A 13044-nucleotide genomic window follows, 5' to 3' on the forward strand; every position below is an offset into this window, starting at 1 on the left:
CTATATCAGCAGAAATACTATAACTATATTACTATTTTCTTCAGAAGACGCTGATTTCAAAATATGTTTCCAAGAGTGTTTTCTATATGAAAAATACAGTGATTCAGGTTTCACATCCTGTTGTAAAATGCAGCTGTGCATGAGTGATTCAGATAAAGTCACTTCCTCAAGCAAGTTTTTACCTGTGTAGGGAAGCGCAGCAGAGCCTCTGACACCCTCTGAAGAACAGGCAGGCCGTTCCCTTTCCCTGAGTCCCCGTTCACCATTACTACTCCTCCTCCCTCCCTGAGTCCTCCTCCTCCTCCACCGTCTGAGTCCGATGAAGGGGAGAGCTGGCCCGAGGCGTCGGTCAGCATCTCCCTGACGCAGGGCGGGTTGAGGTCGACGTGGAAGTCGGCCGAGATCTTGCAGCTCTTGGAGACGTCGAAGAGAGCGACGCTAATGAAGAACGGTTCCACCTGGGGTTAAACAGAGAGGTGGTTAAAGGCTGCTCACACCTCAGTACAACTACCATGCTTCATAACATCCCTGCACTCCTTTACTATATATCACATTTCATGCTAGCTTTACTTAGCTTACTCCCTCCATCAAGAATTCACCCAATTACTGACTTCTTTCAGAAATTTTGGGGCTATACATTGAATGCTAAGCTAAAAAGCTAATTGCATATTTGCTAGGGTATTGAAAATGATGTTAACCCTATAATGTCTGGCACTTACTGTACATTGTTAATGCATGGTTAGCACAACAACAATAATAATATAATAAAATAATTGATTTTTATAGTACCTTTAAAAACAGAGATTACAAAGTGCTTTGACAACAAAGCAAAGGCAATAACAACAATATAACAACAGAAAGAGTAAGGCATACAACATACTTCAATATAAATAAAAACAACTGTCTATAAAAAATGTGTTTAAAGAAGTGATTTAAAAGAAGTCGTTCCAAAGCCGAGTGGTCCTGATGGCAAAAGTACAGTCACATTTAGATTTAAGCCTCGACTTTGGAATGGCCAGGTGCGCCCGACCCAAGGTGTAAGGCTGTGAGCTAGCTCATATGGGGTTCTTTAAAAACGATCAGTAAAATCCTAAAATCAATTCTACAACTGACAGGGAGCCAATAAAGAGAGGAAAGGACTGGGTTGATGTGATGTTGTCCGTTAAAACCAGTAAGAAGACATCACTTCACCCCAATCCTAGCTATATATAGATATACGTAGTCTAGCTAAAGTGCATTAACTAGTATGTACTAGTAATATTACTAGTAATATAATACTAGTATGACATTTTACAGGGTAAATGAATGGTTGAGATAAAGAGTTAGCCTGGAGTTAGAAGCAGTGCAAAAACAATTGATAAGTTTGGCTGCATTAACTTGCTTTAGAATGGGGTTTATTACATACACAATGTGTGTATAGCATGTGACAGAAAAACAAAACAATAGGCACAGAAATGCATAAAAACTCTAATGTGGCACCTCAAAGGTCATTGTCAGTTTCAAATCTGTATAAAACCAAATCTGTATAAAACCCCTATAAATTGCCATTAGTTTACATTACAACTGTGAGTTTCAATCTGCCATGCAACAACTAAAAATTTCAGATTTGTATATTTTTAGAAACTTTCGTCAAACAGTAAATTTAGCTTAAATACTGGGTAGCAAATACTTAGATATCAGCCGCAAGACATATTAGTCCATGCCTAGTTTGAGAGTTGGCTCTCCAGTACCACAGCCCACACATTTTTGAATGACTGTGCACTTATGCCAGGATGAATGGTTCCTGCATGATGGACAAACCTCCCTTGATCCAATAAACATTAAACCTATCTGAGACTGTGGAAGGAAAGAGAGGGAAGGAAAGAGAGGGAAGGAAGAAGGGGAAGGAAAGAGAGGGAGAGAGAGAAAGAGAGAGAGAGAGAGAGAGAGAGAGAGAGAGAGAGAGAGAGACTGTGCTGCTTCCAAACCACAAATATGAGTCAGTTCAATCCTCCAACCAGTTCCTATAATGCACCAGCAAACAGGAGGAGTAGGGAGGAGGCCTAACTCAATGTTTTATGACTACAAGCAACACACTCTGACAAAGGCTGAGCTCACACACGCTTTTAACTGCATCAGCGCGTTTTGAGGAGCTCAAACATATCCACATTCATCAGACAATTCTTCCATAACCTTAAGTTCAAACTGATTTAACTGTAAACAAACTGATGTGGAGATGTTACAACAATATGGCGTTATGTTATACTCTTTTGGTCAGGTTTTTAAATATTGCTTCCAGACAGGCCAGCATGAATTATGAAAGTGTATTATCTGGGGCAACGCAACAGAGGGTGAGGAGAGCGGAAGATCTGAGGTGTTAAAAGCAAAGTTGTGGTTATATGTGCTTAAGTGCAAACAAACAAAATCAGCAGGAAGGTACAGTAGCTTTATTGTTTACAATTTCAGTTTAGGATTGATTTTTAATGTTTTTCTGATCACTTTTTAAGCACAGTTAGTCTTTAAGGTTTGGCCTCAATCTAGATGACAGATGTCTGAGTATGTGAAAGGTTTTAGGGTAAAGTTGTGGAAGTAAGGTGATGACATACATTGGTGAGGACACCGTCGCCCTTCTCACTGACGCAGCCCTGGAGACTGAAGGTCAGGTCGTGGCAGCTGACAACGATGCGTCGGCCAAAACGCTCCTCAAACGGCTTCACGTCTGGCTCGATGCCTGAGAAGTCCAGCCTCTGGGTATCAGACAGGAGAGAGGAAGGGAGGTGGAGGTGGAGGAGGAGGAGGAGGAGGCATGAAGGCGGGGAGATAAAACAACAACAACAAGAAGATTGATCCAGTAGGGAGGAGAGTAGTGCGGGCAAGGAGAAAAGAGGAAGAAGGTAAGGGAGAAGGAAACAGTGTAAATGGTGGAAAGGAGAGGAGAGATCAAATAGTCTGAATCAATACTGAAATGAATAAATCATAGAACAACAGAGTGTTCAAAGAGGTATCTGCTTTACCTGTGTCTCAGGATCCAGAGAGAAAAGCTTTTGTCTGCCATCATTCCTGTTGATCTTATTGAACTGGTCTGTCTCCCTCGTGTACTGCAGAGACACAGAACAGAGGAATGTAAGTGAAATAAAAACGGATTTAATCAGTCACATTAAAGGTCCCATATTGTATTAAGTGAGATGTCCGTGTCTTCTTTGATTATAAAGCAGGTCTAGGTTCTATATTAATACTGTGACAGTATCAAAGCGCTCAGTCCACAGAGAAATGCACACAGCCTGTATTCAGTACTCTCTTCTCTCCTCTGTTGTTACTAGAGCTACAGAGAGAAATCTGAGAGAGGAGATGTAAAACTACACTGAGATGGTTTTTGGCTCTTAAGACCACAAATATGTCTTCTTATGGATTGAAACCTTAAATAAAACACTGGAAGAGTGCAAAATATCGGACCTTTAATGTTTATAATTGTACCCTGTACTCTAGCACCTTTCATTTTTAAATGATGCTTGCTGTAAAAATATAGCTGTGTAGTTTTTTTTCTTTATTTGACAATGTTTTGTTATTCTCATCCAGGAAATAAAAGGTATGTACTTGCATCTGTTTTAAATAAAAGCAAATAAAACAGTGGTTTTAAAAGTGGTAGCTGACACTACACTGGGGCAACGGAGTCTGTCCACTAAGTTGCCTGCCAGATTTTTCTCTGCTGGTAAACCAACACAGACAGAGACAGAACATAGAGATGGAGAGACAAGCAGCCCAACAGAGCCAGACAGAAGAGAGAAAGGCAGACACCTAATGGAGATGAACAAATCAAACCCTCGGGTCACGGTTAAGAGCCCTAATCCATCTCCTTCCCTACTTCTCCTTCCCTTGTTTCTGCTTCTCACTGTGTCCTGCCTGCAGACAAAACTGCAAGTGATCTTTTCGTGTGGAGAGGGTGGAAAGCTGTGCTGGAGTGGCCCAGAGCAAACAGAGTGAAACAGCAGCTCAGCAGCACAGAGGGCTTTGTTGTCTGTGTGTAGCTCTGGGTTTGTAGACATATTAAAGCAGCACGGTCTCTTGTGGGACAGATACCGCTGTTCTGTTCTCTGCTTAGAAAAACTGACTCAAATACAGTAAGTCCAACAAAAGAGCTGCTCCTCTACTGCTCCTCTATCATCCAGACAATTATAAAAAACTTAACATCTAATTGTGTAGAAATAGAGACAAAAAGTCAATAAATCCTCCAAATAAATAACTATTACATTAATAAACCTGTCAACATTGAATGCAGACAGTTAACATGTCAATTACAAAAAAATATACACATGAAATGTGAAATCTTTCTTTATATCCACATATATCAGTAACTCAGTCTGAATGAATCAATGAATAACCCGTCCATCCTTCATACCTTGTTAAGTTCAGGTTGTAAGCTCCTCCCGAAACTCTCACCTTTACCTTGGCTGGCAGTGTCATCATCTGATTGGACAGGACAGCAATCAGACATGAATAAAGGTAATCAGACGCAGGGGTTGGACAGTAACAAAGACTTTTACTGCACTACACTTAAAAGACAAATATTGTACTTTTGACTCCACTACATTTCTATGAAGTACTTGTTACTTTTAAGCTTTTAGGTTTTAATCGGCAGAATTAATTGTCTTTTATTTTGAAAATGTGATAGACCATACACTGTGTTCATTACAGGAGAAAAAACAATCACAGCCAACTCCATACACTGTCAGTCAGTCAGTTTGAAGCTGGCAGTGTCCTAACGATGGCTACTTTAGATAAAGATGAGGCAGAAGATTCACCAGAGGGTTCTGTAAATGTGGAACGATACAACAATAAGTTGACATAAGAAATGTATTTTTAAAAGCATTTTTTAACTTGTATTGGAGTAATATCTGACCAGGAGGATCTATACTTTGACTCAAGTAATGAGCTGTGTCTGACCCAGCCTGTTAGCAAATAACTCATTACAAATCAGGCTAAATAAAGCTCTGCTCAACCAAAGCTTCCCCTGATGGCCTCCTTTGTGTGTGTCTGCAAGTTTTTTTTTCTTCCCAAACTAATATCTTTCAGTCTACTGACCAAATTAAAAAGAGGCCATTCACTAATCTGCTGTCTCCCAGGTGACACATGACGGACTGAGTGAACCCCCAACCGCCCTTCTATCTTTCTGGATGGCCTCCTAGTGTCACATCAGCATCTTTGAGATTTGTGACCAAGCGAGGCCCAATTGGGTTTCACTGGAATTTTCTACAGATTATATTATCACTATTATGGTATACGCAAACTAAAAACATAAACCTGCTGGCTTTCCTCCACAGCTCAGCAATAACTGCCCCCTAAAGAAACACACACTTGAATTTGGGAGTGAAACTAAAGAGCGACTCGAACGAATGGTCTTAAGGTTCTTGAGCTATGATTTATCTGCGTAGTCGAACATCTTTTAGAAGGATTTACTGCTGATGTGTAAATATATCACTCCTGCTTCCCCACTAACAGCAACTGTAGGTGTAATGTTGAGCCTTTTTATTGCATTTGCATCATTGTAATATGGAAGCAATTAAAATGTCATAACACGGGGCCCAGACTCCTCAGGGGAGTTTTGGACTCCGCCAGGGAGAAGGATTACTGTAACCCCTGGTACCATTACAGCAGGCTCAGAGGTTGTGTTCAGACATGCTATTATTACTGTTATTATCATAGCTAACCGACTGTGTAGAAACATTTCAACAAGACTGTAAATAATATGTTGACTGAAAGACTATCTCTGTATGCGGACTTCCCAAGTAATGTTAGTTTTCAGAAGTAGGTATGAAATAACTCACCCAAGGCGCAGTCCAGGGACTCTGCACCGTTCCTCCTGTCCTGGCCGGCCTCACTGCTGCTCTGCAGAGCCTGTTTCAGCGTGACCACCCACTCCTCCATCTCTGCTTCGCTGTCTGCAGCCAGGAAGTGGCTGTAGCGGTCTTGCATCTTCAGTTCAAAGCCGTTACGGCGCATCTTAGGACTCTGGTGAAGGAATCATTATTTTTATTTTAAATTATTATCATTTTTACTTTATCTCAAACAAAACAGCAACAATAGATAAAAGACAATCCCTTATCTATGGAAATCAGCAGCGTGCTATGAGACATTTATGGGTATATGTATATGTATTTATATGATTTATATACCTGACAAAAATGTGAGGAATTATCCACACACCACAGTCCAGAAAACTTTTTCTATAATGAGCTTTATGCTTACACAGGGCATCTGATGGATGCTTAGTAAAGATTGCTGTTTGGCCTCATGTAGGGTACTTTATCTATGAAAGTGACAGCTGCTGTCTTGCGGGTTAGTAAGTAAGTAATCTTTATTTCTATGGCACCTTCCTTCTTTCTTTTTATTGGTGCAAAAACAAGACAGTAGAGTTTATCAATACAACAAAGACTAAGACAGAGATGAATTATGAACCAACCAATATCAAGGGAGAGAGATATAGCGGTTGGATATGAACTACTATGGCACCTTTCAAAACCAAAGGTGCTTCACAGATGCACAGAAAATACAACAACAATTTCAGGGAGCAGTTAAACATAGAGGAAAAAAAGAAAACATAAAATTGGAGTAGACATTATTAAAAGTGTTTTTAAAATTCCTGGCTGACTCTGTAAAAGTGGGTTTTTAAAAATGTTTAGAAGCTAATGAATAGTTAAAGCATAACCCCCTTTGTCTTAAGCATTGACAGTGGAACTTTTCAGATCATAAGGGTCTTGGGGGAGAACACAGATTTAAAAAAAATCTAAAACATAAACCAGAGTCAGACCATGTAGAGATTTAAAAGTAACATAAAATTGGATTGAATTCTGAAACAAATAGGAAGCCAGTGTGACTCAGCCAGCACTGGACAGGTCCAAAACCTGGTTTGCATGTCAAACACAAGCTTTCATATTAAACCTACGAGCCAGAATGAGTCCCCTCCCTCTGCCCATTCATCTCCTGGGCGTGTTCATCAACCTGAAAGCTTCCTGGCAGCCTCGTCAGTCAGCGCGGACCTGAATGAGGTACCAGCCAGTGCCATGAGCCAGCAGCGGCAGCAACTCCTCATAATCTGCTAGAACTGGACTTCTCTGCCCAAGTCAATGGAATGCAGTAATTTTCTTCAATTAAAGCAGCTGAAAGCCCCTAGAGCGTGGCGAGGCCAGGAAACACGCTGACTTTCACGAGGGTGGGAGGTTAATGCCAAGAAGTGAGAGCTCACTCAGAGCGGGCACAGAGGGAAATGCTCCAAAAAGAGTTAATTTAAACAAACAGCAGCCCCGGCATACCTGAACGACATCTATGCAGGAGTCTAGGTAGATGGAGCCTTTGGTTTCCTTGCAGTTCTTCTCATCCTTGTAGGAGTTGAGGATGTAGGAGCCGTCGGGGAGCTGAGACAAGTAGAAGTACCTCCTTTTGAACACCTGCAATTCACAGCAAATCAGAGTCAAGGAGATTCGTGTCTTAAAGGTTCCATATTTACACTTTCCCTCCGTTATATTTGAAGTGTTGATCCATAGGAAGATATATTTGTGGTTTTAAGAAACAAAAAACACTCAATGTAGTTTTTGGGGCATGGCTGAGAGCAGTTGCAGCTTTGTTGTGACATCACAAAGTTACAGAAGTCCTAATGGCTCCTTTTAAGGCTCACTTTCTGAATACAGGCTGTGTGCATTTCTCTGTGGACTGAGCGCTTTGATACTTTCACAGTATTAATATAGAGCCTAGAACTGCTTTATAATAAAAAAGACATGGAAATCTACCTTTACACAATATGAGACCTTTCACAGCTTTGCACAAGTCATTACAGAGAAATACAGTATGAAATGTGGCTTCTAAACACTTCTGTTATTGTTTTAAATTTATGTTGCTCTGCCAATGTGATTTACACACCTGATTTAAGAGATGTTGCAGATGCTGCACTGTTAAACATATTTTTTAGACATTATTGATCTCTCACTAGGTCTTTTATTGTTTATGTTTATGTCTCTTTAATTATTTTATATTTACACTGTTTACATTGCATTCACTGTTTGTTTTGTTCTGCCACTTAAGCCCATTCACACCACCAATAAGATGGAAATGCTGATGTTAGTGCAGCTGTGGGCATTGATTTTAAAATTATTGGTATGATGATACAGTATGATGTGATAGAATAACACAGAATATGAGAGAGAGTATAATTTTAATGGTGTTTCAGTCATGCAGGAGGGCAGAAGTTGCCATGTCTACCCAGTTCTCTCCTGAAGCCTGCATGTTGTTGCATTTGTTGCTGTTATGCTGTATGAATAACAGGCAGGAGGATCTGGTGGTGACTCACCCTCATGGAGACAGACAGGCTGCTGTTGATGTTGGCTTTCTGTAGCCAGCCCTGCTTCATGATGCCTCCCCTCTGGGAGCACAGCGACGCTGAGTCCTGAGAGAGACGAACACAAATACTGGAAATCAATCGAGACAGGTTTTTATGGTGCAGGTTAATTCAGCTTCTTGCATAAACATCACAATACTACAGCGGCAACCAGACGGGTCAACACAATGCAAAAGCCACAACATGAATGCAAAAGCCACAACATGAATGCAAAAGCCACAATATGAATGCAAATGAAGCCCCGATGGAAGTGAGCAGCGGTATGTCTATACTATTATTGTGGCTTTTGTATTTGTGTCACGGTTTTTGCATCGTGTTGACCCATCTGGGCCACTGTACACTACCCACTCTACCTGTAGGGTCTACACAAAACTCAAAAACGTAATGTTATTCAGATTGTTTACAGTGCTTAGTGCCACAAAACATTATTTATTTTTCCTGCAAAGTAGCTGGTTTTGAGAAATATTCACTGACCACAGTTGCAGTATGTGAACATAGTTTATTCAGCCGTCAATTCTAATCACACACTTCCCTGCCAAATCCATGTATCACAAGAATTTCTCTGGTCATCATAACTCAGCCTCAGTCCTGTCAGTGTAGCCTCTTGCTCTCATAACTATCATGGGACTGTTCATCAGCACCACGGAAAACATAAACATCCATCACAAGGGACAGAGCATCACACTTTCACAGAGAGGCCTAATTAAGTTAATGTAAGCCTGGAACATGACACACATATCATGACATTGAGTGAAACGGGTTGAGGTGCGCAGAGGCGTGTGTATATGTGTGTGTGTGTGTGTGTGTGTGTGTGTGTGTGTGTGTGTGTGCGTGTGTGCTTGTGTGTGTGTGTGTGTGTTTGTGTGTGTGCGCAATCGGGATGAGCCTAATCACATTGAAGTGACATTTTGTCCTCTGCGTGTCACGCTTCTCTATCTCTCTCTCTCTCTCTCTCTCTCTCTCTCTCTCTCATTCTCTCCAGCTTCATCTTCAGCTTAATCTAATTGGCTGTTGGTCCTCCTCCCGCAGCATGCTCAAGTACATCCTTCCTCCAGACACACCCTATCTCTCATACGTATTCAGTATTGTCACCTAATGGTTAGTGTTTCCTGACTGCGCTGTTATTGATTTATTGTTATGGCCCGGCGACAGGATAAAAAGGGTTTTATAAGGAGGAATAGAAAACTGGCAGACGCCGCCTTATCATTTGTGTATCTGCCAGACCGGCCATCTCAGACTGAAACGATTACGCAGAGGTAAAGTAACAGCAGAAGTACCAGAGCCATCTCCCTGCCTTCCCCGTTCTGGCAGCACAGCACCATTTATTTTCCTTCAATTAAACCCTTTCCCTGTCTAAGTTTATCCACGTCCGGCCCGAGGGTAGAGGGGAGGAGGATCACTGAGAGCTATTTATAGGACGTATAAGGCTTCTGGTTTCGCTGCCCTGCACTCAGTCTCCGCGGGGTCACACTGCTGGCTGGACGACAGGACTAAGAGACCATAAGTCACTGGAGCTCCTCCCAGCACCATTACCAGTACGGTTCCTGTTTTTGCTTATATTCTCAGGGCATTCAGCCATGTCGGATGAGCCAAATATGTGTCTTAGCTCCGCGATTCAAAACGATTAAAGGGATCATTGTAATTTCCAGGCAGGGTTTATTGCACACCGCTAAAAGCTGTGCGTGGTGGAATCTGTCCATAACAGCGTACCACTCATCCTCCCTGCAGTGATCAATGTGTACGATCTAATGGCGCTCAGGCCCATCCACTCACCTCGTCTTTGGCGTCTTCATCGATCTCGTACACGTGAGCTGGCAGCTTGTCCGTCTTCAGGCCTTTGCTTTGAAACGACAGTGAGAGAGGGTCAGCGGTCGATAAATCAGCCCCCTCATTACTGTATACTCCCTGTGATGAGGTCTCTCTATCCGTCTCTAACATCTGGGTTGTTCATGTCTTTACTTTTGATAAAGCATGCAACAAATAAGAGCCTGACGTGTCCTGTGTTGCTTGACCATGTCGGTTATTGCAATACAGTGTTTTTTTTCCAATGGAATTTCAATGGTATTTGGGGAATGTTGTTCCACATACGACTCTTTCACTCTAATTTATGGTTCAAGTGCAGGTTGCAGTGATAAAAAATAATTACATTAGGAAGTTTTATCAGCATTCAAATATGAATTCAAAACATCTGGGCTGCACCTGTTGAGCTGTGGAGGAAAAATCTGCAGTTATTCCAATTTGCATGCAGTATTTTCCTCTGTTCTGCTGAAGCACCAGAGCTGCATTGATACACATGATGAGGGATTTGTTGCATGCAAGCAGACCCATGTGAGCAGAGTAAATCTCTTGTACATGTTACATGTTTGCCAGTAAATAACTGGAATGTTGTTTTGCACACACTCTTATTTTCCACATATCCAAACTGCATTTCTAATTCATTTGCATCAGTTTTTTTTGCTTTATCTTCCTTACCTTGGCAACATGCGGAAGTCACCAGAGTAAGCCTCATATTTGTAGTTGATTACATGCCAGTCGGTGTTGTACATCTTGATGCACTGCAAAACAGGTCAACACAGAGAGCTGGATTAGGAGCAGCATACACACTCAAATACAACAACCATGCCCGATCAGAAAGTGTCAGCACACACACAGTTCTTTCCTGTGCTTCAGCTTGGTTCCTTATTTTTGGGGAGAAAACTCAAGCTCGAAATCATTCATTTATGAACTCAAAAAAAAAAAAAAAAAAAAGCAGAAACCTTTACACCTGCCGTGACTCCTGTTTATTACCACTCAAGGTGGTTTTCATTGTACATATTACTTTATTCAGTGTGAAACTGCCAAGAAGAAATTCTCAATTAAGTCAAAATGAATGGATCTTTGTTCAGCTGATGCTGAGTAAGCCAAGGTCTGTTTTAACAATTCCTAACACAGTTTGTTTCCATGCTACATCATGGTTGTGAGCTCTGGCTGAGGAACACAGATTCGGAGCCTGGCAGAGCAGCAGAGTGTGTCCACATCGTGCCAGAAGAGTCTGTTTTTCATTGTCAATAAAATATATCATCAGTACAGCATGTGGTTACTACTGGCCTGTGGATTCTGTGTTCCTTCATGAGCTTCAAGTGACTGCTTTAGGTTGAATGTCATGAAGGCTGATGTGAAGTCATCAAGAAATCAGATTTTTACTTACAGCATTTAATGTCTGCTTTTCAATGAGCAGGTTCTGATTAATAACAGGAAGTTTAAGTCTTTTTTTTTTTTTGCAAAATGACATATTTGTCAAGAAAAAGTAATAAAAGTTCAAAAACTCAACAAAACATTAAAACCATTTTAAAAGAATTTTCACTTAGGACAGATGAACAACCATCCACAGAAAACAACTATAAAAGATCTGTGTTAGTCAGTGAGTTTGTGTCATTAACCATAAAACTGGACTGGACACAACAACAACAATAACAACATAAAATGTAGATCTGGACACAAACATGTAAACAGTCGACACAAGATGCAGCCTGAAGTGAAAACTGTGTGTAACTCTGAGGTGAGACGCAGGTCGAGTCAATCTGAGAAATAAAAAAACATGAAAAATCTGAAGAAAAAAAAAAACAACTCAAAATGAACTCATGAAGGAACTGGACTGCCCTGCACTAGTCGTAGGTGCTGCAGCTCTAAGGTTCATTATTGCAGTTAATTAACAATAGAATACTTGACATCACTAATACAGTAAATGTTTTGGACATTTAAAGTGCACATGTACTGGTCATACATTGGGATAGATTTGATATCCACCCAAAATACCATACCATAGCTTACATATGAAAAAATGGACAAAGATGAAAATTAAAAGACATTCTCTATAATTTTAGTTTATTTTAGTTGTAGTGTTTTTTTCACACCTAGTTTTCATTATATTGTGAGTTTTAGTTAACCATAATGACCTTGGACCAGATGCTCTTGCTACAAATGTGCTGTTTGACACAAAGTGAAGCCATGTACCTCTTTGGCAAACAGACTCCTGGCCTCCCGCTCAGCATTCTGGGGCACCGAAGGAACAACAGTCCTCCTCTGCCGGGAGATCTGGGACTCCTGCGCGCACACACACACACACACACACACACACACACACACACACACACACAAACAAACACACACATACATACACAAACAAACAGAATCAGACATGTACACTTGAAATGCTGTAATGTCTTATCATCAAATGATAACAGCAGGAAACCAGAGACAACAGGAGTGAGAGAGGCAGGTAGAGAGAGCCTGGGAAGAAGAAAAGTGAAGGCAGCAATACAGAGAAACAGATGAGTGTCAACAGAGTCTCTCAGGAGGGGGGGGGGGGCTAGACACGGAGCCAGACATGTTTCTAAACAAAACCACATGTGCCTGAGGCAGCAACCAATAAACAGAACAGAGGTACCTTGCTCGATTGTACACAACTGGTCAGGCCTCTTGGACCGACCCATGTGTTGGGGATGAGCAGTGATTAATGGTGGGAAACCTCTCTGTGGAAAGTGATATTTTACTGATCTTTGTTCCCATTTGACTCAGACAGATTTATGAGGAAAAGGCAGCTGATTTCGCTGTTTACTGTGAAGATCTCAGCACAGGTGTCTTGAGGATAAGATTTGTATTTGAACTACAAATTACAGGCTGCGGAGTGAATTCCAGCG

At 41.2% G+C, this 13044-nt stretch overlaps 1 protein-coding gene across 1 annotated transcript in view; it reads right to left on the reverse strand.

Moving 5' to 3' along the window:
* LOC111226900 (dedicator of cytokinesis protein 11-like) overlaps nt 1–13044 on the reverse strand; it is a 68305-nt gene that overhangs the window by 47095 nt on the left and 8166 nt on the right. Inside the window, exons 3-12 of the mRNA XM_022752208.1 lie at nt 12359–12448; nt 10838–10920; nt 10139–10205; nt 8318–8413; nt 7287–7421; nt 5802–5985; nt 4376–4443; nt 2994–3077; nt 2586–2726; nt 183–458 (exon numbers count right to left, since the gene is read on the reverse strand). Of these exons, the coding sequence (XP_022607929.1) occupies nt 183–458; nt 2586–2726; nt 2994–3077; nt 4376–4443; nt 5802–5985; nt 7287–7421; nt 8318–8413; nt 10139–10205; nt 10838–10920; nt 12359–12448 (1224 nt within the window). The remainder of the gene's footprint in view (nt 1–182; nt 459–2585; nt 2727–2993; nt 3078–4375; nt 4444–5801; nt 5986–7286; nt 7422–8317; nt 8414–10138; nt 10206–10837; nt 10921–12358; nt 12449–13044) is intronic.

This window comes from Seriola dumerili, unplaced genomic scaffold, assembly GCF_002260705.1.
Source record: "Seriola dumerili isolate Sdu_G_001 unplaced genomic scaffold, Sdu_1.0 BDQW01000167.1, whole genome shotgun sequence".
NCBI lineage: Eukaryota > Metazoa > Chordata > Actinopteri > Carangiformes > Carangidae > Seriola > Seriola dumerili.